Source organism: Aspergillus sclerotioniger (assembly GCF_003184525.1).
Source record: "Aspergillus sclerotioniger CBS 115572 chromosome Unknown BO94scaffold_27, whole genome shotgun sequence".
In the NCBI taxonomy this organism is placed as follows: domain Eukaryota; kingdom Fungi; phylum Ascomycota; class Eurotiomycetes; order Eurotiales; family Aspergillaceae; genus Aspergillus; species Aspergillus sclerotioniger.
Window position 1 is genome coordinate 375,234 of NW_020291017.1, and position 23,842 is coordinate 399,075.

The 23,842-nt window shown below is 52.9% G+C and overlaps 9 protein-coding genes across 9 annotated transcripts; 5 read left to right on the forward strand and 4 right to left on the reverse strand.

The window, feature by feature from the left end:
• Positions 1-239: 239 nt before the first annotated feature.
• Positions 240-937, forward strand: BO94DRAFT_473454 (pre-mRNA-splicing factor SPF27 family protein; the record flags this gene model as incomplete). The annotated part of the gene is made up of 2 exons (XM_025608477.1): positions 240-276; positions 327-937. The coding sequence occupies 2 exons, from the start codon at positions 240-242 to the stop codon at positions 935-937; spliced, it is 648 nt and encodes a 215-aa protein (XP_025464274.1).
• Positions 938-2,022: 1,085 nt separating this feature from the next.
• Positions 2,023-4,623, forward strand: BO94DRAFT_523550 (GMC family oxidoreductase; the record flags this gene model as incomplete). Its single annotated transcript, XM_025610222.1, has 10 exons — positions 2,023-2,165; positions 2,208-2,361; positions 2,406-2,659; positions 2,712-2,755; positions 2,801-3,416; positions 3,466-3,526; positions 3,588-3,873; positions 3,944-4,072; positions 4,209-4,393; positions 4,492-4,623. The coding sequence occupies 10 exons, from the start codon at positions 2,023-2,025 to the stop codon at positions 4,621-4,623; spliced, it is 2,004 nt and encodes a 667-aa protein (XP_025464275.1).
• Positions 4,624-4,972: 349 nt separating this feature from the next.
• Positions 4,973-6,525, reverse strand: BO94DRAFT_559302 (putative 3-beta hydroxysteroid dehydrogenase/isomerase family protein; the record flags this gene model as incomplete). Its single annotated transcript, XM_025614057.1, has 3 exons — positions 4,973-5,525; positions 5,596-6,238; positions 6,300-6,525. 3 exons carry the CDS (start codon positions 6,523-6,525, stop codon positions 4,973-4,975), a joined length of 1,422 nt encoding a protein of 473 aa, XP_025464276.1.
• A 2,515-nt stretch (positions 6,526-9,040) lies between these two features.
• Positions 9,041-10,884, forward strand: BO94DRAFT_473640 (MFS transporter; the record flags this gene model as incomplete). The annotated part of the gene is made up of 4 exons (XM_025608483.1): positions 9,041-9,351; positions 9,401-9,777; positions 9,831-10,107; positions 10,161-10,884. The coding sequence occupies 4 exons, from the start codon at positions 9,041-9,043 to the stop codon at positions 10,882-10,884; spliced, it is 1,689 nt and encodes a 562-aa protein (XP_025464277.1).
• A 149-nt stretch (positions 10,885-11,033) lies between these two features.
• BO94DRAFT_523559 (nuclear telomere cap complex subunit Ten1) lies at positions 11,034-11,654 on the reverse strand (the record flags this gene model as incomplete). The annotated part of the gene is made up of 2 exons (XM_025610223.1): positions 11,034-11,486; positions 11,569-11,654. The coding sequence occupies 2 exons, from the start codon at positions 11,652-11,654 to the stop codon at positions 11,168-11,170; spliced, it is 405 nt and encodes a 134-aa protein (XP_025464278.1). The 3' UTR covers positions 11,034-11,167.
• Positions 11,655-11,753: 99 nt separating this feature from the next.
• Positions 11,754-12,998, forward strand: BO94DRAFT_627036 (ESCRT-III subunit protein SNF7; the record flags this gene model as incomplete). Its single annotated transcript, XM_025617386.1, has 4 exons — positions 11,754-12,334; positions 12,397-12,601; positions 12,658-12,866; positions 12,919-12,998. Exons 1-4 carry the CDS (start codon positions 12,160-12,162, stop codon positions 12,996-12,998), a joined length of 669 nt encoding a protein of 222 aa, XP_025464279.1. The 5' UTR covers positions 11,754-12,159.
• A 603-nt stretch (positions 12,999-13,601) lies between these two features.
• Positions 13,602-14,056, reverse strand: BO94DRAFT_204682 (uncharacterized protein). The gene has a single exon (XM_025606110.1). The coding sequence runs from the start codon at positions 13,970-13,972 to the stop codon at positions 13,739-13,741; it is 234 nt and encodes a 77-aa protein (XP_025464280.1). The 5' UTR covers positions 13,973-14,056; the 3' UTR covers positions 13,602-13,738.
• Positions 14,057-16,064, reverse strand: BO94DRAFT_204745 (uncharacterized protein). Its single transcript, XM_025606111.1, has 3 exons — positions 15,961-16,064; positions 14,800-15,871; positions 14,057-14,745 (listed from the first exon to the last, which is right to left on the reverse strand). The coding sequence occupies exons 1-3, from the start codon at positions 16,007-16,009 to the stop codon at positions 14,142-14,144; spliced, it is 1,725 nt and encodes a 574-aa protein (XP_025464281.1). The 5' UTR covers positions 16,010-16,064; the 3' UTR covers positions 14,057-14,141.
• Positions 16,065-20,394: 4,330 nt separating this feature from the next.
• On the forward strand, positions 20,395-23,634 carry schA (serine/threonine protein kinase SCH9; the record flags this gene model as incomplete). Its single annotated transcript, XM_025608469.1, has 3 exons — positions 20,395-20,465; positions 20,872-22,135; positions 22,222-23,634. 3 exons carry the CDS (start codon positions 20,395-20,397, stop codon positions 23,632-23,634), a joined length of 2,748 nt encoding a protein of 915 aa, XP_025464282.1.
• Between the last annotated feature and the right edge of the window lie 208 nt (positions 23,635-23,842).

Here is a 23,842-nt window from a genome sequence, read left to right on the forward strand (position 1 = left end):
ATGAATATGAAAGAAGAATGCCTCGGGTCGGCGAGCTCTATACTTGGGCTGCCCAAAACGGTAAGGCCCGTGACCCCGGATCATGCGTGGCAGAACCCGCTGAGTCAGCCACTCTCACCGCCCTCCTGTGTCCGGGCAAAAGCTGATGCGATCGCGAGGTGCTGTGATGCGATTCACCCAGCGATTACCCCGGCTTTAGGTTCTCACTATTCATCTTGCGGACATAGGTCTCTGTCAACATGCCTCTTATCAACGAATCCCATGATTCCCTTCCTTGTAAGCTGCCTTACCTCTACTAAAACCATCTGTCTAACGCGTGAGACTAGACATCGAACCGGAGCCTTCTACCCAGGCGCGAGCAGCTGCAGAAAAGCTAATCGCTGCGGAACTCCCGTTGGAGTCTCGGACCACCATTCATTCGTCCATTCCGGCCTTTCCTGAGACAAGGCTATCCCCCCTCATCCAGCAGGAGGTTGACCGCAAGGCGGCTGGATTGCCCTGGGCTGGCGGAATCGACCTCTCCCGCTATGAAGCCCCCGAGGCGCCTGCTAAATCCTCAGATGGAACACCCGACCTTGAAGGATGGAAACGGACATTGCAAAAGGCTTACACCGCCAGCTCCCATCTATCGATGAGACACGAGAACCTGGCACTGCTGGAGGAGAACGGAAAGAATGCTTGGCTTATTGGCAATTCCCAGCTGGAAGACATACTACGGGGGCTTGAGAAGGAGCTGGCCGAAGTGAAGGAGGCTGCGGACACGGTGAACAAGGAGAGAAAGCTCGCCCAGGAAGCCCACAAGGGGGAGATTGTGGGGTTGGAGGAGTCATGGAGACGAGGCGTTGGTGCCATTCTCGATGTGGAATTGGCTGCAGAGGGCCTGCGTATGCAGATCCTTGAGCAAAGGCGCCAACTGGCGCAGCAGCATGCGCAGTAAAGCATCTCCGACAACCTATTGCCGGGATGGACCTACTCGGCTGGGGTGTACGGAGTCGCACTGTTTGCCAGGTGAAAGGGGATCCACCTGGTAGAACTAGTCTGCTGAGCGGCGAGTTGCCCAGTGTCTTGGGGCTGGCCCTAATTTGGATACGACAAAGAAGATGCTGCATTCGTCTCATATAAGACGACGCCAAAATTAGCGGGGATCATCATTGGCGTTCGGATATGATGGTGGCGATGCCGGCAGGCGGGGAAGCTCAGCTCTTGTCGTTCCCCGCACCACCGCAAAGTCGAGACCTTGGAACATCGTCACCACTGCGACAGCTCAGACGTCGGCAAGACGGCTCCGCATAATGAAAGCAATTAATGCCTAGGATGACTGTGCTGAGGAGCAATTTTTCCGTCCGTGGCTATCCGGCCAATGCGCATTGGTGATGCGTTCGGCATGTTGCCGGGTTCCTCTTTGTATCCCAGCTGCCGCGAGGCCTACCATTGGATGGTTCCCTCCGAGCTCCCAGCTGACCCGTACAAGTACGCAGCCTGTTGCTGAGATTCGGTGCGATTGATCTGGAGCTGCTCGATTGTTTTTGCTAGTGAATTGTCTCCGCCTGGTTGAAATCAGTCGCCATCCACGGCGGACAGAACACTATGTGTCCGTCACAGGCTCCCGCATATTGTTCCTGTACTTAGATTAATCTATCTTCATATCATCTATCTCTGACAACGCACTGCATGCACTATGCATCACCCCCTCTCGACGTGCGGGGAATCTGCAGCAACGTCTGTACTTTTGTATTCAACATCATAGGCACGGTGCCATGTACCATATCACCATCCCGGATTCTTTGTCCCTTGTATGACCTCGACGGCCAATGCCTGGTCGGTATCCTTGCCAGGGCTCGTATGCGAGAGGGGACGTACATAACCGTGCGGGGTGGTTGCCTGGTGAGGAGGTGCTGCGTAGTCTTACCGGGTTAGGGTATATAAACCCTCTCATCTGGCTCAATGTCCAGATTCTCATTCTGAGAATCGCACCTCCGCACCTCTTTTGACTCCCAATCCTATCAAGCGAAACAATCCACCATGACCATCCCAGATGAAGTCGACATTATCGTCTGCGGTGGTGGAAGCACCGGCTGCGTCATTGCCGGTCGTCTTGCCAACCTGGGCCGGAATCTCCAGGTTCTGCTGATCGAAGCGGGTGAAGACAACTTGAACAACCCATGGTAGGTTCTATCCCATGTAGCACTCAGTCCTAACCAAGTCAGGGTCTATCGTCCGGGCATCTACCCCCGGAACATGAAGCTGGACTCCAAGACAGCCTCTTTCTACTACTCCCGGCCCTCGGAATGGCTGGATGGACGGCGAGCTATTGTGCCTTGTGCCCATGTTCTCGGCGGAGGCAGCTCCGTCAACTTCATGGTAGGATGCTCCTGTCCACGACTAGAGTAAAGCTAACAGGTCAGATGTACACCCGGGCTTCTGCCTCCGATTATGATGATTTCCAGGCCAAGGGCTGGACGACTGATGAGCTGCTGCCCTTGATGAAGAAGCATGAGACGTACCAGCGAGCCTGCAATAACCGGGATGTCCATGGCTTTGAAGGGCCCATCAAGGTCTCGTTCGGGAACTACACGTATCCCATCACGCAGGACTTTTTGCGTGCTGCAGAGTCGCAGGATATTCCTGTCACGGATGATTTGCAGGATCTGAAGACAGGGTAAGCTTGTGATGTAGGCCTATACGCGACGCCTTGCTGACTATACATGCAGCCACGGAGCCGAGCACTGGCTGAAATGGATCAACCGCGACACTGGTATGGCTATCATCACCCATCCAAAATCCCACTAACAGTCATCAGGCCGTCGTAGTGACTCAGCCCATGCGTATGTCCATAGCACCCGGGCCAAGTATAGTAATCTGCACCTCAAGTGCAACACCAAGGTCGACAAAGTGATCATTGAGAACGGCCGCGCCGTTGGCGTCACAACCGTTCCCACCAAGCCGCTCGCAGGCCGCGATCCCCAACGGACGGTCTTCAGGGCCCGCAAGCAGATCATCATCAGCGGCGGCACCCTTAGCTCCCCTCTCATCCTTCAGAGATCGGGTGTTGGTGACCCCGAGAAACTCCGTCGCGCTGGCGTGCAGCCCCTGGTGAATCTACCAGGTGTTGGCCGTAACTTCCAGGACCACTACCTGACCTTTTCCGTCTACCGGGCCAAACCAGACGTCGAGTCCTTTGATGATTTTGTCCGCGGAGACCCAGAGGTGCAGAAGAAAGTGTTTGAGGAATGGAACATCAAAGGCACGGGGCCTCTAGCGACCAACGGCATTGATGCGGGGGTGAAGATCCGCCCCGATGCAAAGGAGCTCGAGGAGATGAAGACCTGGCCAACCAACGACTTTTACAAGGGATGGGAGAGTTACTTTAAGAACAAGCCGGACAAGCCAGTGATGCATTACTCTGTGATAGCCGGGTAATCTCGATCCTCTCCACCTACAAGTATTCACCACTAACTCTCCCAGCTGGTTCGGCGACCATATGCTGATGCCCCCGGGCAAGTTCTTCACCATGTTCCACTTCCTCGTCTGCATTCCTCTCCCCTCTCTTCCCCAACTTGCTCCATCCCCACTAACAAACAGCACAGGAATACCCCTTCTCCCGAGGCTTCACCCACATCCAATCCGCCGATCCCTACGAAAGCCCCGACTTCGACGCCGGCTTCATGAACGACAAACGCGACATGGCCCCAATGGTCTGGGGATACATCAAGTCGCGCGAAACTGCCCGACGCATGAATGCCTATGCGGGCGAGGTGACCGGCATGCATCCGCACTTTTCCTTCGATTCGCCTGCGCGAGCCTTTGATCTTGACCTAGCCACTACGAAGGCATATGCTGGTCCGAATCATATTTCTGCGGGGATTCAACATGGTAGCCCCCCCCCCCCCCCCCCCTTCTTCTTTCTTCTGGATGGTAGTATACTCATTGAGATATTTTATAGGTTCTTGGTCCCAGCCTCTTGAACCGGGCACTTCGCCTGCTTCCCCAACGATGCTCAACTCTAATAAGCAGGAGACTCGGGAGTCGTTGCAGTATAGTAAGAAGGATATTGAACATATCGAGAAGTGGGGTGCGTTTATTCCTCTTATCCCCTATACCTCCTACCTCCTATACCTCCTCCTCCCCAATTTAGCTTAATCCTACCCTACCCTCACCTCAATTCACCCTATCCAAACGAACCCCAACTAACTAAACACCAAACAAAGTCCAACGCCACGTCGAAACAACCTGGCACTCCCTGGGTACATGCAGCATGGCCCCCCGCCAAGGAAACGCTCTCACCCCACACGGTGGTGTCGTCGACGAACGCCTAAACGTTCATGGAGTAGAAGGACTGAAAGTAGCCGATCTCTCCATCTGTCCTGACAATGTGGGGTGTAATACGTACAGTGTATGTATACCTTTCTACCCTGTTTCTTTTTTTCTAGGCTAGGTGGTATGGGGTATAGGGTAAGGGGGGAGAATATTATGCTAATATGTCTGTGATAGACGGCCCTCCTCATCGGAGAGAAATGTGCTGTGTTGACAGCCGAGGATCTGGGATATTCGGGTAAGGATTTGGATATGAAGGTGCCGGAGTATCATGCTCCTGGGGAGGTGACGTGGTTGTCGAGGTTGTGAGTTACTTATTGGGTGGGGGGGGGGGTATTTAGTATAGGATAAAAATAGCAGTTGAGTCGAATATACGTCTTGCACAATTGCTACTATGCGAAGGAACAAGTCCTGTCCCCACGATTAGTAAAAAGAACAGGAAGACTGAAGTATTTTCAATCACCAGTCGAATCAAAGAAGATACCCAGAACTTACCTATCAGAGAAGTAGTTCAGTTGAGTTGAATATACAGGTATGGTATATATTAAATTAAATCACCGTATCTAAACAAGAATTCAACGGGAACGTCAACTCTATCCCTACAATATACAGTACAACCACACAGATCCTAATCTACAATCCACTCCAAAAATCATAATCACATCTTCTCCTTCTGCACAACAACACCCCCTTCCCCTCCCTCCCCAATCCCACCCACCCCCTTACCACCAACTTTCTCATTCCAAGCCTCCAAATCCTTACACATCCCATACAACGTCGTAATCGGGGACACATAGCCCAACCCGCCCTGTGCCGGCGCCATGCGAGCCCGCCCATCATCCACCACAAAGTGCACACAGATAATCCCAAACAAACCCGGCTGCAACTTCTCCATAGTTTCCGAGAGACGAGGCAGCCACGAAGCATACCAACACTGCAGCAACGCATACCATTCAGAAAGATATGAAAGAAGGAGGAACGGGACGGCGGGGATAGGGGGGAAATTGGCGGGGGTTTTGGAAAGCGTGTGCATGAGGAGGTAGATGTCGCGGTAGGTGGGGGGTGGGTTGGGGTCGGTGATTAGGAAGGCTTGGCCGCCGATGTTGGGCAGGTTGTTGGTGTGGTTGTTGATGAGACAGTGTTCGTAGGCGAGGTGGGCGATGGAGACGTTTTCGGCGCTGACGAAGTTGTGTACGATGTTGGAGAGCCAGCTGGGTGGATGGGTGTTAGAGAGAATACGTATGGATCAGAGGCTGATTTAAGGGGGTTTGGGGGTAGTACCTTGGGCTGCCGCCGTTGCGTAGATAGGATCCTGTGAGGGAACCGTCCGTGTCACCGATGCCATAGATGCCGTTGGCGGGGCGGATGCATCCCGTGCGGAAGTTGTTGCTGGGGTCATCGGCTGCGCGAACAATGCGCTCGGCTTCGGCTTTGGAGGCGGCGTAATTGCTGAAGAATTGGTCGTGGGTTTGGGGGACGGGGTGGGAGTCGTTGATGACCTGGACGAAGTTCTTGGGGGTCTTGTGCCACGGAGCAATCCAGAAGGAGGGACGGTGGATACAGATGGAGCCGGAGGATGTCGAGACGAAACAGCTTGCTCCGGCTTTCTTTGCAGCATTCAGCACGTTCACGGTGCCGTTGACATTGACATTGCGGCAGCGGGGAAGGAAAGCCTTGTGGCGCTCGCCGGGCCTGATTACAGCGGCGTTGTGGAAAACGGTCAAGGGTTGATCGGCCACGGATTCAGGCCAGGGTTGTGCAAAGGCATCAATCGCAGCCTTCTCGTCGGTAATGTCTGTCTTGACGAAAGCAATGCCCTGATTGAGGAGATCGCGAGGAGGGACTGCAAGGTCCAGGATACGGATAGCTGAGGGGTCTTCGCCGCGCATGAGCAGATGTCTCGCCATCCAACTTCCCACGAGACCTGGGGTTATTAGCTTGGGTTGAGACAATTGACACAGAGCCAGTCACATTGTAGGACTTACCTGACCCGCCAACCACGATATACCGCCGATTCTGCGTCGGAGGAAGACTTTTCCGCACGTCGACTGGGTTGCGGATGGCTTCCTCATACGCGGCTTGGATTTCCTCGGTTGTCCACCGATGAGGCGTCAAGCGGAGGATGTCATCCGGCATATGATTCATACCACGATTAACATGGTAGAGGTAGAGGAGGACCAGTCCGGAGACCGCTGCAATTTCTGGAAACATGCTGAAAGCAGCCAGGCAGACGGATTACAAGGGTTAGATCCGGGTTGGGGGGAGGGTGCGATCCCAATTAACCAATTCTTTCCATGTTACGATGCTGTTTAACCGAAGAATGGGATGTTAGTGAGATCTAGGAGTTGCGAGGAGACCGCGGTATTAATAGTATCAACGATCGAACCATGATCCAACCATGAACGGATCCAGACCGAAGCGAACGGGCCCATTCGCTGCCTCGGCTAAACCGGGGTCCACCAGGCAATCACTCAATGGGCAAAGGAGTCCCTCAATAATGTAAGACTTAATGGCTGAGATGCATCGATGGCAGCCTTGTGCGGGGAACCAAAGCACGCAGAAATGGCCGATTGGCTCCCGTGGTTTCACAAGGACGGAGTAGTCAAAGTAGACGACATCCCAAGGAAATTGAGCGACGGTCAAAGCCAGAAAAGGAGTGGTCATTGGTTGATGAAAGGTCAGTCTTTTAGGGGGTACTGCAGATGCCAGTACCTACTAGTACGTAGTGTGTGCAGTCAAGGGATCTCAATCCGTAGATGGTGGACAAGTACTCCGTACGCCACAGACGGTCAACCACACAGTCCATCAGTATGATATGCACCGATCTTTGGCAGCTAGATCACCCCAGAAGATTAGGCAGGTCAAATGGTTCTTATAATCAGGGCTGTCAGGAACAGCCCTTTGCAGTTCTTTCCGAAGGTGGGTCGTGCCTATTTCCGAGTTCCGAGCTCAAATGATGTGGTAGAGATACAAAGGTTACACAAGGGACAATGGTAATATCGCTGATTCGCTATCAGCTGCAAGGGACAATCCTGTCCTAATCAGTAGGCAGCAGCCTAGCAGTAGTCGGAGTGAAAAGGTTCACTCTTAGTTATCACCACCTTTCCCCCTAAGCAATAAGCAAGTTATCGCTGAGTGGCCCGTGCAGTGAGTCTTTTCTCATCCAGTCATGTTATGTATCTCTCCTATCAGAAAGAATCCCGTTGCTGATAGCCCAACTCCACGCTGAACTACAGCAAAGTGACCTATCATGGTTGACATGGGAACACGGGCCGTTGCCTATGACCCCCAAGAATCAGCATGGCTACCTAAAAAGCAAAACAAAAGCAGAAAAAGCAAAAAATGGGCCACGTTCTGGAAGCGAAACAAAGTTAAATCGGCAAACCGGCACGGGCGGCACTCGGAACCGAGCCTGGGCCCCCGCCCTACGTTTGACAATTGACAAGGCTGCTGGCTATGATTCATGTAGCGATCCTCTAATCGCAAAACTTCTCCTCTCTTCAAGTGGAGCCGGTTGTTTTCAGAACTCTGACGTTGGTGTGATTCTCTGCCTGGCGTTTGCAGCATCCGTGTTTACCCATCCCGCAGTGGGGATGCTTATTCAGACGGTGGTGACGTTCAGGATTACTCCAGTTTCTCCCCGTCTGGAGTAATTGAGGGTCCCGGGGTAGATCAGGAAACAACCCTCCTGGCAGTTATGCAGAGGAACCTGACTTGTTGTCCATCCCAGTCCAATTTTGAATGCAGATCAACGACAGCTGATGAGTATCTATCCAGCTAAAAGGATACGGTGGGACTCGTATGCCGTAGCGGGATTTGACCGTTCATCCTTTAGTCTCTTTATAGTCATGCCCGGTCCGTGCTGGGAGCAACCTTGTGTCATAGGTCACTGCGTGGTGACCAAGAACCAGTCTGCAGCAGGCCAACAATGGGGCCGGCAGCTTCTGAGTTCTGACCATGGATGGGCCTCCCTAAAATCTAGGAGGGCCCCATCCCCGTGTAGTGTTATCCAGATCGCCCAATTAAGGCACCACCGCAACAATGCAGGGCAGCGGACTCGGTAGCTCAACGTGGAAGATGCAAGTAAGTGACAGTCATCTAGACTAGCGGTAGACGTATCGAGTCGGGGTCTCATGAAGCCCAGTAGCACCTGTCTTGCTTGGCAGTTGAGCGCGAGGCTTATCAGGGCGCGCATCCCGACAACCCTCGTCCGGTCTCCACCCCGATGTCACTTACTCACCAATCTGGTTCCCATTAACTAATAACGGGCGCGTCTCGCAATTCAATTGCCACTAGGCTTGATATCGGAAAGCCAACGTCAATCACTCCAAGCGACCGGTTTCTTGCCAATGTTTGACTTGGCAGTCATTTTCTACTTCTGCCGCACGGCTGCTCTGTACTGTTGACTGTTTGTTCTTTTTCATGGGTCACCTCACTTCAGTCGGCGTTGACGTGGAATATTAATCGCAGGCTTCTCATACATAGCGCTGTATTACATGCGATCTTGATTTACCAATGCTGGATTAAGAGATCAGTTGGTCCATCCATCGTACCGGTATCCCTACGCGCCCAAGCGTCGCCTACCTTATGCGCACCCGGATTACTGCTTTATCATCATCACGACGTTGAATATTTGGGACTAGATCGCCTGTACCGGCTGGATATCCACTGGCTGTAAAGGCCTCGATCACCGGGTCACGGGCCACTTAATCGACGCCACCAAAGCATGTCTTCCCTGATCCCCCAGCATGGCAAGGAGGAATCCGCTGCCACCTACACTCAAACCTACGCAGCCTCGGGCTCATCTGAAGACACAATCGACCATGGGGATGCCCTAACACGTATCGCTACGCGGGCCTCTCGCGCGTCGGAGCCCTCCTTAACCAGAAGAGTGACATCTATCGGGACGACAGGTACCTCAGACCCGAACTATGAGGTTGACTGGGACGATGGGCTCGACAAAAACAACCCGAAGAACTGGTCATTTGCCTACAAAGCCATGGGCATCGCGATCCTATCCTACAACACCTTGATCATGTGAGTCGCGCGTATGAATACAACCGACAGCCAGACTGACCATGTCCAGCGTTCTCTACTCTACATCCTACACTTCTGGCGAATCTCAAATTGCAGCGGAATTTGGAGCCTCCAGCACCGTCGTCACTTTAGGCTTAACCCTATATCTCATCGGCCTTGCTATCGGGTCCATGTTCATGGCTCCATTAAGCGAACTGTACGGCCGAAAGCCGGTTTCCATAGTCTGTTCGTTCATCTTCACCGTCTTGATCATTCCCTGTGCGCTCAGCAAGAACCTGACCACATTGCTTGTCGTCCGGTTTATCGCCGCCTTGTTCGGAAGTGTCATGATCTCTACTGCGCCCGGAATGGTTGCGGATATCGTTGAAGACGATCAGCGGGCGCTCGCCATCTCTATCTGGAGCATTGGTCCAATCAATGGCCCAGGTAAGCAGAGAATCCCGTGCAGGAGCTGCATCAGTGGCTAACCTAACAACCAGTCATTGGACCTATTATTGGAGGTTTCGTGACCCAATATCTGGGCTGGCGTTGGATGGACTGGATCGCCCTGATTTTGTCCGGCATCGCACTGGTTCTGTCGTGTATCCTCAAGGAGACTTATGGTCCGATCATTTTGCAGAAGAAAGCCGCCCGCATGCGCAAAGAGACGGGGGATTCCCGCTGGTGGTGTCGATACGAACAGAAAGCCAGTCTGAGTGAATTGCTCAAAGTCAACCTGGGCCGCCCATTTGTCATGGCAGTCACCGAGCCCATCTGGTCAGCCCTCTATCAAGTCTTGTGTCGTCGTCAAAACTAACATCTTCATCTAGCATATTCTGGAACATCTACATCGCGATCGTCTATGGGATCCTATACCTCTGCTTCACTGCCTACCCCATTGTCTTCCGGGAAATCCGGGGTTGGTCCCTCGGTCTCTCCGGCCTTGCATTCCTGGGCATCGGCACCGGATGTTTGATCACCATCTCCAGCGAGCCCTTGATCCGCCGTCTGATCAACTCCCACAAACCCGATCCCGAGACAGGCAAACCGCCTCCGGAGGCCATGGTGGCGTTCGTATGCATCTGCGCGCTTCTAATTCCAGCTGGAGAGCTATGGTTCGCCTGGACCTGCTCCCCCGCCTCGATTCCCTGGATTGTCCCCATTCTCGCAGGGGTGCTCTTCGGCACCGGCAACACGGGCGTCTTCATCTACGCGACCAACTACCTCGCTGGTAGCTACGGAGTATACGCCGCATCCGCACTGGCCGGAAACTCCGTGATCCGCAGTATCCTTGGTGGTGTGTTGCCTCTCGTCGGGACGTACATGTACGCCGGCATTGGTCCCAATTGGTCGGGCACCCTGCTGGGCTTACTGGAGGTGGCCATTGTGCCGATCCCGTTCGTCTTTTACAAGTACGGGTACAAGATCCGGGAGAGAAGCGTGCTCATCCGACGGATGCAGGAGGATAAGAGGCGACTTGCTGGCAAGCGCCAGCAACGAACCCAGCCGGTGGAGGTGACTGCCCAAGCAGAGAAGACCACGTTGGAGGTCTGAAGGTGTGAACATTCCCAACCACATGAAATGAAAGCACAGTTCGCATTTAATGATGGGGTTGGAAAAAAAAAAAAAAAAAGCGACACCTTGCACAGCTGGAGTTGGGATAGCGCTCCTCATTTTGCCATGGAAATATGACTTGACTAAACGATCTGGATCTATGCATGACTGTGGAATGTTCGCTCATAATGGTTAATAGTTCTGGCGCATCGCACATAGAAATAATGAACTGGTTATTGGTCCACTAGAGCGTAACCAGTAAAAGAAAAAGCCCCGAGAACTTTCACTCTGGCCTCCGGACTCTCCTCTCCACCCCCAACGAATCCTGCAGAATGCGCTCATACTCGCCCAACGCCACAGCCTCTGCTGGGAAAACCATCACCGCTTCAACATACACGGGGAGTGGTCCTGAGTCGGCATCCTTTCTCCTTACATACCCGAGCACGTTCACCCATGCGCCAACGCGCAGCTCCTCCGACGTGACCGTCGCCAACACGGCGTTGATATCAACCGAAACCGAGGGTGGTTCCTGGGGTGGTTTTTGACGGGGATAGTTGTGTTCCAGGACGAGGTGGCCCGTCTGTACGTGGTATGTCCTCACGCTGGGAAAATCAGTCTTACGGGTTCTGCGCATCCCCGGATAGACATCTACAGTATACACATGCACGGCGATAAGATACGCACCAACCGAGAAAGCGGACTTTGGATTCAAGTGGCAGAGAAGGCAGATCGGAGAGAAATGTCCGGGTGGAGGGAAGAGGCCCGTTCATGCCCGTGATTGAATCTTGACCGGTGCAGTCGTTGATGCATGGGATGATTGATGGGGATTGGATGGGAAAAGTAGCAGCACTGATGGATGATACGGGATACCCCACGTGACCCCGCCTCTCCGATAGGCTTAGCGCGTATGTCATAGGGCCAACGAGGGGAAAACCACCGACAAGCCTCATCCGCCATCATCTCTCCATCTTCTCGTTCTCGCTCTCTTCTCGTCGGTCTTATCACGCGCTCTTATCAAGGACCGTTTCCCCCTTGACCTGGTCTACGTGACTCGGGCTGCTCCCCTGATTCCCATCCAGCGATCCTCACCGATCCCGTCCCGTCGCCACGATCCTCCCATCCCACCTTCCACCCATTCCAGAACCGTCGTTACAACGCCCGACCGATCAACCACTAAAGACCCCGTCGAACCTCAACCGCTGACTTCAGCATAACCGACCCAACCCAATCAACACCCCTATCTCAACCTTTTCCAGCCAACACACCCTTATCAAAATGTGGTCCTGGTTTGGCGGATCCGCCGCTCAGAAGCGGAAAGATGCGCCGAAGAACGCGATCCTCATGCTCCGCGAGCAGCTGGACATGCTCCAGAAACGCGAGAAGCATCTGGAGAACCTAATGGAGGAGCAGGATACAATTGCTCGGAAGAACGTGGCGACGAATAAGGCCGGTAGGTGATACAAGGAAAAGAAGGCGCTAGGCAGCCATCAGACTTACGGGATTTTTGTACAGCGGCCAAAAACGCCCTTCGCCGGAAGAAGGTCCACGAGAAGAACCTTGAACAGACAACGGCGCAGATTGTTCAGCTTGAACAACAGATTTACTCGATCGAGGCGGCGAATATCAACCAGGAGACGCTGAAGGCGATGGAGGCTGCTGGTGCGGCTATGGCGAAGATTCACGGCTCGATGACTATTGACAAGGTGGATGAGACGATGTATGATGATTCCACAGTCCTACCATGTGTAGAGGAAACACTGACACAAAGCCAAGGGACACACTTCGCGAGCAGCATCAACTCAGTACCGAAATCGCACAGGCCATCACAAGCACCTCCCTGGTGGAACAACCAGACGAATCCGAGCTGGACGAAGAGCTGGAGGGTCTGGAACAGGAGGCCATGGACGAGCGGATGCTCAACACAGGCACCGTGCCAGTTGCCGACCAGCTCAACCGCTTACCTCCTGCGGCGAACGGAGAAAGTACGTCCTCCCTCCTCTCTCCAGAACTGCCATCTCTAACCCAAATTTACAGTCAAAGCGAAACCCCAAACCGAAGAAGACGACGAAGAAGCCGAACTGGAGAAGCTACGTGCGGAGATGGCCATGGGATGATCAGCCCGCCTTGTTTACCAATACATCAGATTCCGGTTTTTTTTTTCCTTTCCTCTCTATTATCATATGTGCCAAAGAACATGTGCTGTTTGACCCCCTCCTAATCGTTTGTTGCGTTATTTGCGCCTTGGAGTTAGTTATTTTATTTGGCATGATGGAATGAATCATTACCTATTTGATTTAGATACCACCTATAGACAGTATAGAGAGTAAACCCTACAGACCTGTTCCATTTGTATCTCGGCATATCTAACCATCCATTTTTACATACAAACACACACACACACACACACACACACACAACATGTTATACCTAGTAGTACCTTACCCCTATACAACCCAGTCAGCTAAACACACATTCAATATCCTGATGCCTAAACCCCTCCTGCATCAATACAACCGAATCATGCCCAGACTCATAATCCCACCCAGTAGTACCTACTTTAGTTATTACCTACCCACCTAGGCAACAACTCCTCGTAACTAGCTAAGTAAATAGTAGTTAGGTAGTAGGTAGTAAGTGATCAGTGGAAGCCTACCTATCCTACTACCTCGTCTATTAATCTACTAGACTAGTTTAGGTATACATTCATTGAAGCCTAGTAGCTACTCCGTACGTAGTATCTACTTGACGATACATCATTTTTTACAATCATGCGACTTGGTTAGATTTGATGATGATCTTGACTATCGGATACTAGTTAGGTAGGTAAGTAGGTATTGATTGATTGGGTGAGTGATTAAGAACGAAAGAATAGATGAACAAATCCCATCCTGTATTCCTTCTCAGGATTGATTAGGATAGAATGGGTAAAGTAAGAATTAAAATGGAAAGAGGAAGAAAGGGGAATAATAGTATGGACTTTATATGGCAAAGTAGTAGTGATAAAGAGGTAAAGGAAAAAAAAGCACACCAGATATTGAAAACGCTCAAACTCCCTTTTTTGGTAATCTCGCAACCCATCCGGAATCATCCCGCCCGTGTGAAATAGTCAGTGATTTAGTTATACGTAAGCCCAAAAATAAGTAGCCGTTGTGTGTTCGGAAGTTGACGTGTCGCTTCTTTGGGTAGAAAGAGTATGCGGAGGCACGACCGCTTCAGTTCATACAATCGTCTGGGGAAGAAATAGTTAAAGCATGCACTTATGGAAACCAAGCATAGCTCTTGAGCGAAGTCGCTCGAGCCCCGTCGCTCGCTTCCCGGCTCCACTTGGACTTCCACTCCCATTCGCGCGCAGCGGCCTCGATGAGCGCTTCTTTGCACTCGAGAGGAAGCTCCTCCAGAACCTCGGGGCTTGTGAACTCAGGATTCATAGAATTGGCAACGCTGACTAGTCCGTTGGAGCCGAGGTCATGCACGTCGCCGTCTGGGCCTGGAACGCCCAGGTTGGAATACGGTGATGATTCGTAGTGGATATCATGGATGGCGAATCGGCGGGAGAGCGCGACTGGGACTGTAGAGAATATGGATGCGTCGGTGGTCTCCGATTCGGTCTGGCCGTCGCCGGCCTCGTTGGCTTCGCTGCTGACAGCAGCCGACTCTTCTTCGTCCGTGCCATTTGTTAGACTCAACGTTGATAGCCCCTTGGCCAATTTGCTCGCGACTCGCGGGTCTGGGGGAGGCAGACGCTCCCAACGAGCGTGAGTAGGCTGCATTATCTTGGGGTATTGCACGACGTTGGTGTGGATATCGTACTGTCCTTCGAGGTTTTCGCGGCGCGCAAGTGAGATGAGCGAGTTGAAGTTGCTACTCATCATGTAAGCATCCATTGTTTGGTCGCACGAACTGGCTATTACATACCTTGCCTCTCGGGCGTGTTCAAGCATCCAGTTATCGCCAGTCACCGTGACCTTGCGTTTCTTCGAGTCCACCGCCTTACCAGTGGGCAACGGAACCGACGGAGCGCTGGTGTGATAAACGCTACTGGCACCGTGCCACGCAACGTACTGGTTCTTATTGTAAGGCTCGCCTGGCGGAGGGAGCTTATCTTCGGGAACGGCAGTTTCGCCCTCGACATCGCCACGCTCCCTCGCTGCCTGGACATTGTAATCATCAACCACCTTTTTTCCCCCAACAATGATCTTTGCGCCGAATTCCCGGAAAACAGAACGCGCGGTGACCACACCAATAGCTCGTCCCTTATAGGAGTGTGGAATGATTTCCCGCTCAATCAGATCGCGTTTGGCCTCGTCGTCAATGATGATTTTATAGAGAAGTTTGTGTTTCTGGAAGAATAGGTACGAGTCCCGGAACCCGATACAACGCGCGGGCTCCGTGGACAGCATGTATTTGCGATCACCACGATTGAGGATCGTAAACACACGGACCCGATATTCTCGATCACCTTGTAGGTTTCCGTTCTTGTCCACTTTGGTTTCGCCCTCAGGGTCGTCCGGAAGGGCCACTTCGTCGTCAATGACATCCATCATGTTGCCCTCCTTATCGATCGGAACTTGAGTAACATGCGACGGCCCCCGATTGCGCGCCCACCGTCCACCGCTAGCAGCAGGACGCCCACGCCTTCGTTTGACCGGCGTGGTCACATGGATGGGTGTCTGCGCGCCTCCCTCGTCCGGCGCATCCCAGTCTGGCGGACGGTTCTTCGGAGGACGGCCGATGCGGCGCTTTCGCGGAATGGCTGACATGCGTCCACCCGTGCGAGTAGGGGAATCACCGTGCGATGGTGTGTTGGAATCCTGGGCGGGCGTTGCTGCCGTGTCGTCGTCCAGGCTGGGCTCTGGCTGGGGGTCCACCTCAAGGTCCTTGTCCGACACATCTCCTGGATCCTCCATGGGTGGAGAAGATCCACGCGACGGGGGTGCTTCGATCATCTCCTCGTCAGAGGCCTCGGGGAGCGGAGGGGCGGCATTCCCTACGGGGTAATTAGTTGTTCGCGTCCGTGACGACCGAAAGCGCGGCGGCAGCCAACGACAGGAAGGGAAGGCAAGCAGATCCACCTACTCATTGATTGCGCAGCTGCTTGAGCAGCCGCTCGAAGTTTTCGAGCCATACGGACAGTGAACGTGTAGAACTAGGCAAGAACGCCAACTACAGTAAACTGCCTAGACGGTGCTGGATGAGGCCCTTGGACGTCCTTTCCGCAGCCATCGCGCTAGAGCCGGTCGGGACGGTGTTTTTCCGAGCCGCTGCGGCTGTGTCACGTGCCAGGTGCTCCCCCAGTATCTATGTATGCCTGAGGCTAATAAAGTTGGCCGGCCACGTGCCGAACCAATAATGGAGCCCCTCCAGCCCGGTTGGGGTCTCTGCAGGATGATGTCATGGTCCCTTTCCTCCACTGATCGCCGACAGTTCGTTCGCAGAGGTTTGTGTGATCTTGAGGAGTTGACTTTCTCGTTGACATATCGGCTTCCCCGTGCACATAGTCTCTGCAGTATGCGGGATTTCCCCCGAGCGTCATCTTTGGCTTTGGCTACACAGTCCTTCCGCGGTCTAGACAGGCCCCGGGAGCCTTGCATGCTGGCAGAAGCTGGCCTGAACCATTTGCCAATACGGCTCAAGCCAGCAGATGAATCATCCGCCGCGATAAGGTATGCACAGACCGAACCACTGACGTAGGTAGGTAGCTAGGTATCAGCTATAACCTGTTCGGACCCCAACTTCACATGCCGCAGAAGAGGCGGTGGGCGCTGAAATTCTGGAACCCCTCAAACCCCACTCTCGATAGCGCCAGAGCAGGACAGCCAGGACTGCTGTGCTCCGCATTCCTCGACATTGACCACCTTATGCACCCTGAAGGAGGGTAGGCCCCATCACGCAATGATCTGAACGTGCTGGAGCTGCTAGGCCATCGCGGTACGGTTCCCTCCGTCGTATCGTGGGCAGGGCGTGGGCCCGTGGATGTTTTCGGAGCTTCGGTGATGACCAGATGCTGCGTGCCGCAGATCGCTTACACAACCTCGCAGCAGCCTGCAGGTGACCTACCTACTGACGGCGTCCAAGTAGCCTCAGATGCAGTGACGGTCTTCCTGGCCGACCAGGGTCTGTAGGTTGCTATTGGCAGATCGGGGGGACGCGAGACGAAAGACAAGGGGTCTCCACCAAGTGGTTCCTTTAGGATATCTTTTCCAATGATGCCTAGTAGGCATTTCACTCCCTATTGGAGCGGTTGGGACAATAATGCTACCGGTATTATTATTTCAATCGGGATCTGTTATCTGCATGATGAAACTTTGTGCGAGTTGCTCCATTGCACCGATGTGCATTCTGCATTATCCCCATTGCCCGGCCGGCTATGGCCGGCTGATTTTACCGTCGAACCAGGCCATTCTGAAACATAATCGATGCTACCCAAGCGGCGACCGCATTACAATGGCCCTGGAGCTGGCAGCTGCACTGACATGGTGTAACTCCATGGCGGAGACTTTCCACCTCCCAACCGTACAGCTGCCCTGGGCTTGTGATGCGCGAACGTAAGGAGATGGTTGACCCTGGAATTCCGCTCACCATTGAGAGCGATCCTCATGGTCCTCTACGTTTTACATCCTGTACAATACGGAGTAGTGTTTAGTTTGAGTGCAGTGGGTATAAATTCGAGGCTGACGATAGTCTGACTAAGGCAGACAGAAATGCAACGGGGTACTTGGGTGGGGTCAAGGGGCCGAGGATGCGGCTGTGGTATACTTAGTTATGACTTACCTCCTATGAAGGTGGGTGAGATGGTAGGGACTGCCGAGTAACCATCATAGCCGGCAAGGCTGTGCATCATCTGAGATACCCCCGCGCCGAAGTTCAAGCCCGGGGCGTTAGCAGCGCAACGATTGTGATGTCACATTATTTATCGCTCATGCTGTAGCTCGGTTTGAGAATAGTTGTGGTGGTGGTTGACACCAACAGGCACAAGAATATTCTCATTGGCGACCACTCAGGAAGCAATACATTCCGAATCGGGTATTCGGTCGATCAGGCCCGGCAAATGATTGATGGGAGACTCCAGAGGCCCGGGAGGTCGATCAGACGTAGAAATGTCCTTGTCAGGTAATTGATCCAATTACCACGAATATGTGGTGAATGATGACAGTTGCCGTGGCCTGTACCCCACCCTTTTAGCCCATCCAGAGTGTCGAATGCCGATATTTACCAAGTACATAGTAGTAGACATGGTGAGACTAAAGAGGATAAGGACTGAGGAGGTGGCGGCGGAGAAAGCGATCGGGGCGCTTAGCGTGAGGAGATGGTGGAGAGAGAAAGAGGAGAACCACCCCCATCGAGCGACCAAGAGGCATTATTTGGCAGGCTGCCGGAATTTTGAGGGAATGGCAGGTTGGTTGACCAAGGAGGGAGCATAAGCTTTCTACCGAGTACTACATGGGTAAGAGCATCTGCAGGTCGGGGTGGAATTGATACAAAGTAGTAGGAATCAAAATGGGGGGTGAAGCAATGCCTTGTATTTCCTTCATCAAAGACGGGGAATGATGAGGTGAGAGGAAGAGGTGTGTGTATGACAGTTGAACCGATAGAAAAGATAGAGAACCCGAAAGAACAGAAGGATTCCATGGCAGTGGTCATGCCTCGCAGAGCCTAGAGGGTTCAGACTTCGAGAATTCCCGGTTCCCACCAGCCCACCCACCCTTGTCCACCGGGCGGATAACCATCCTGGCCCAAGAGGCAAACCGGCTCATCATCGGACCTCGTGCAGTCATCAGCGGCTTGCCAGACGGCCTGTTGACAGCCATCCCGTTCCATGTCGAACCCTTACAGGAAGGTATTTCAACCATCCAGACCCCAGGGGCAAGTCACAAAATAAGAAAGAGATAGATGATGCTAAGCTACTAGCAGTCAGTGGTGGTGGTAAGTCATCAAATATTTTCTTATCTAGTACTACTATCTTTCCCTCTCTTCCCAGTTCCCACCCCCCCAAGGCATCACCGCTAGTATTCATCTAACGTTACTGTGTGCCTCCTCCTCCAGCCACCAAAGCAATGTGGTTCGTGGTTGACTTCACCAGTGGTTCCATCCCAAACCCTCCCCCGTCTATTTGCCAGCAACACCGCCATCTCCACTCCGTCTGAGGCCTTTTTCCCTTTTCTCTACGCCTCCCTCTGCAACCTGATTCGCTCCCTTCCCAATGGGTGGCATTTGCCTCCAATTCTAGGGACTGTCCGAGACACCATGCACCCTTACTAGGCGACTCCTTCCAGTAGCGTTCCGAAGCTTTTGCCAGGCTATCGTTTCGAATCGTTCAACACCAACCATCCTTTGATAGTATTATCAAGGGACTCATGAACAACAGGTAACGGGACGGGTCGCATTGTATCATTCTGGGAGATAGTAATCCATCCATTCCCCCCCTGGGTGTGGTATAACACTACTACTACTACCACCACCACCTCTCTATCTACACTCTACAACACGCCCATCGCTGGTTCTACCATCAGCTTCTTTCCCAATCTCTCTCCCTCGCCTGTTCCTTGGGTTTTCGCCTGTAACTCAGCACCTGCACGTTTAAACCCTTTTTTCTTAACGCGGGCTTTCCCTTTTCTGCCCCAACCAACATCGGTCGCGAAGTTACCACGTCCGCAGTCCCTGACCCGTTCAGCTGTTGTCTATGACTTGAGAGGTTTGGGTCGTTAACGCCACCTCATCGCCGGGCTCATTTTTGAATTAATCTTCAACGTGATCCCCGAATTCTATCTGTATCTTCCCCGGGATTTCCTTTTAAGATCCATCGTGGTCCTCTCCCTATCTATCGCCTCCTATTATTCCTTCGACTCCTCGAGAGGTATCTGTGTTCGTCTGGTACGAAACCCGCCATCCGCCGGCGTCCGCCCGCCATTTGTCCGTCCGCGCCTGATTGACGCTAAGGCTCCGTCGCCCACATTGACGGGCATTAATTGCCTGCCCGAGACTGACTGATTGACTACTTGGAGGCCAAGCTGCTTTTCTTCAAGTCGCCCCGGGATTCATTGGGTTTCGTCTGGTAAACCCTTCAGGTCTTCAGGTTTGTGCTTCGCTTTTCTTCCTTTTCCTTCCCATCGCTCGCCGCTCGCCGCTGTTGATCTCATCGGCACTCTCCACTTACCTTCCTCACTACTTCCCTTCCACGGCTCAACCCAAAAGACTCTTTTAACACTTACCAACAGCCACAGATCATCCCGCTTTTACCCCTCCCTCCCTTGTCTTTCCTATCCGATCCCCCGATCGGATTCATCGTCCCGCAAACTTCCTTGGCTCGTCAACGTTCGCCAACGTCTGACTCACCTTACTTTTTTTTTTCCCCTTTTAACTGCCCCGTCCAAAGACGTCACACCCCGGTCGGTCGGTACTCGATCGCGTCGTGAATCTGACCCTGTTTCTCGCACCATAGCGGCGCCACCGACGGCCTCGAATTTCGGTGTTCCCGGTGGAGGATTTTAGGTCTCGGATGGAAAGATAATCATGGCTGCTGCTCAGAGTGGACCAGGGTCGCATGGAGATGCGGGTTTGTTGAAGCAGCCCATTCCTCGGAGGTGAGTAGAAATCGTGCGACTTTCACTCGTTATTGCTGTTGGTCTGCGTTCGTTATCTGCCGCGTTGGTGAGGTTGGTTCGGTTTCGTCTCAACAGCACAGCCTCCATGGTGTTGTCATGCCTGACATGAAAACTTGCCATCCTTGGTTTCTGCCGCGCTGCCCATGGATCATGGCGCCAGCGGCAGTCATCCGCGACAAGCGATGACTATGCAATGCTGCCTGCTGAGAGAAGTTTTGCATCCATATGCGGCTCATCACTCCTATCACTCTGTGCAACGGCTACGATATGCTTTTTGTCTTTCATATCATCCCAGCATGTATTCGATTATGATGGCCTGTTCTATATTGTCCTACAGTTTCCGAACGTCATCGTCGTCTCTATGCATGGCTAACTCGTCCCATAGCAATGGCGTGCAGGAAGACGAGAATCAGGACCAGATTGGTTCCAACAGCCCAACTCCCACTGGGATCTCGACCCCGCAACCTGATCTAGCGGACAAGCGTCTGCCTTCGATACACTCTAGCTATTTCCAGGTTGGTTCTCCCTCTGGTGATAAAACCCGTTCTTCCAGCACCCGGTCTTTTGAGACCCCTACCTCCGCGCAAAACCCCCTGTCGGATACGTCCGCCACAGGGACACGGGATGATCAAGGTTCCTCACCCTCGGGCTCCTTCGTTATGATGGAGCGTCCCGAGGCTTCGGACACCCAGTCTTCTGCCGCTTCGCCGGACCAGAGACTTGAGGCACAGACATTACAACCAGAATCGTTACCCCCTACGAATCTGCCTACTCCCCCCTACAGCTCCGCTTGTTCCCTTCTCCAAAAAGATTCAGATGAAATTGAGCTGGGCTCTTCCGCCCCAGACAAGGGCATGAGCTCCCTTTTTAATACCTTGAAGAACTATCTCTCTCCATCCGGAAGCATGTCATCTCCTGAGCAAACCTCCCGCCGTCATACCTCTCTTCCCGTCTCAAGCGTTTCTGACGACCCAGTCCTTGCCTCTCATTTCTCCAACCCTTCCCTTCTTCCTACCTCAGATGCGTTCTGTTTGCCGGAAGCCCCCTTACTCGAACACGAAAAACCACATGTGTCTATGTCTTCTGAGAACCTGGCGAAGCTAACTGGAACTGTGTCGGATCTCGTGCGTCTAAAGAGTACCCCCCCTCTCACTCCTCGGGCTATGTCCAATGAAGGCTCGCAACCCGACAAGAAACCGCCCACGTCATCCCCCCAACCGTCGGAACCTGTGCCGCCGCAGTCCGATGAAGCGTCAAGTGCCGCAGACGAGATTGCCGGCAAGCTCAACGAAGTGTTTCCCCCGGAAAGAGATAGCCCTTCACCAAATGGTCCACCAGTGGCCTCGCTTAAGGGCAAGCTCTTCGTGAATATTTCGGAAGCCAGGGGACTGCGACCCGGCTTCGACCCTTACGTCGTGTGCGTGTTTGAGTGGAATGAGTGTATCTCTAAGAGCGCCCAGGATGAGGAGGAAGCTACGTTGGAACGTCAGCAAAAGGAGCAAGAGCAGACGGATCGTGATGCTGGCCGACCGATGGCTATCCCGATGAAAAGCCGACAGAGCAGCAACAACAGCGCGCTTGATGGTCACGAGCACAAGGGTCGGGCTCCAGTGACTGACCCGCATTGGAACCACGAGGCCGTTTTGTACGTTTGATTCTTCATTTCCTTTCGTTTAGCTCCCTGGAAAGAGTATATGGCTAACCGCTTTCCTTTAGTGATGTCTTCGGCGATCAGTCCGAGGTAGATATCTCTGTGTATGACCGCAAGGATCAGGAAGCATTCTTGGGCCACGTACGCCTCTGTATCAACCTAAAGGATGACAACAGCCGGTTAGAGGGATGGTTCCCCTTGAAGTCCCGTGCTGCGGGTGACTCTCAAGTGTCTGGCGAGATTCATATGGAGATGCGTTTCGAGAGGACCGAGAAGAAGCAGGTCGGACCGAACGACTTCCAGATTCTAAAACTCATTGGCAAGGGAACGTTTGGTCAGGTCTACCAGGTCAAGAAGAAGGACACGCGTCGTATCTATGCAATGAAGGTCCTGTCGAAGAAGGTGATCATCCAGAAGAAGGAGGTTGCGCATACTCTAGGAGAGCGAAATATCCTCGTCCGGACAGCCATGGCCGCTTCCCCGTTTATTGTCGGCTTGAAGTTCTCCTTCCAAACACCCACCGACCTTTACCTTGTCACCGACTACATGTCTGGCGGTGAGCTGTTTTGGCACCTCCAGAAGGAAGGGCGATTCCAGGAGGCTAGAGCCAAGTTCTATATCGCCGAATTGATCCTAGCTCTGCAGCATCTCCACGACCACGATATCGTTTATCGTGATCTCAAACCTGAAAACATTCTGCTCGATGCGAACGGTCACATCGCGCTCTGTGACTTTGGTCTCTCAAAGGCCAACTTGACGCAAAACGACACGACGAATACATTCTGTGGAACAACTGAGTATCTCGCCCCTGAGGTACTACTTGACGAACAGGGCTACACCAAGATGGTCGATTTTTGGTCCCTTGGTGTTCTCGTGTTTGAGATGTGCTGCGGGTGGAGTCCGTTTTACGCAGAGGATACGCAGCAAATGTATAAAAACATCGCCTTTGGCAAAGTCCGGTTCCCCCGGGATGCTCTCAGCACAGAAGGAAGGAACTTCGTGAAAGGACTGCTCAACCGGAACCCCAAGCACCGCCTCGGTGCCAAGGGCGACGCAAGCGAGCTTATGGCGCATCCTTTCTTTAACGACGTCGATTGGCAGGCATTGGGTCGTAAAGAGGTGATCCCTCCATTCAAGCCGACGCTCACATCAGACACGGACACGTCCAACTTCGACCCCGAGTTCACCAATGCGCTCGAGAACAATAATTCACTCAACGACCGTGCGGCTGCAATCGCGAATGGGTTCATGCCAGCGTCGACGCCGTTGTCGCCGGGCCTGCAGGCCAACTTCAAGGGTTTCACCTTTGTTAACGAGAGCTCTATCGATCACCATTTCAAAAACGATCCTGGTGACCATATGGAAGAGGATACTGAGATTTGGCAACGACCTCAGCAGCCAGCGAGCGCGGCCAACCACCGCATGAGTGGTGTACAGAGGACGCATGAAGGCGGCGAGCCCGGCATCTTCAACGTTGACGATAATTTCGACATGTGATAATGGATTCATGCATGATAATGGAGTTGTGATTCATATGACATTTGGTTTGCTTTGTACATGCCTTTGTGGGTGAATCAGGCCTAAACTGTTGTTACCTTTTCGTTTCTGAATTGCTGTTTGTGGTTCCACCTTAGCTGTTGTTTATTTTTTGCTCTGGTAACAGCAGGATTAGTCCCCCGCCGTGGTCTTTTTTTAAAGTTTAACC

What these genes read in the sequence shown, in the direction of transcription:
- BO94DRAFT_204745 (XM_025606111.1), bottom strand. Translation starts at nt 16,009, where the DNA reads ATGGCTCGAAAACTTCGAGCGGCTGCTCAAGCAGCTGCGCAATCAATG. An exon ending in AGCAGCTGCGCAATCAATGA is followed by an intron (nt 15,872 to 15,960) that starts GTAGGTGGATCT and finishes ATTACCCCGTAG; the next exon opens with GGAATGCCGCCCCTCCGCTC. An exon ending in GAACACGCCCGAGAGGCAAG is followed by an intron (nt 14,746 to 14,799) that starts GTATGTAATAGC and finishes CATGATGAGTAG; the next exon opens with CAACTTCAACTCGCTCATCT.
- BO94DRAFT_204682 (XM_025606110.1), bottom strand. Translation starts at nt 13,972, where the DNA reads ATGATTCCGGATGGGTTGCGAGATTACCAAAAAAGGGAGTTTGAGCGT.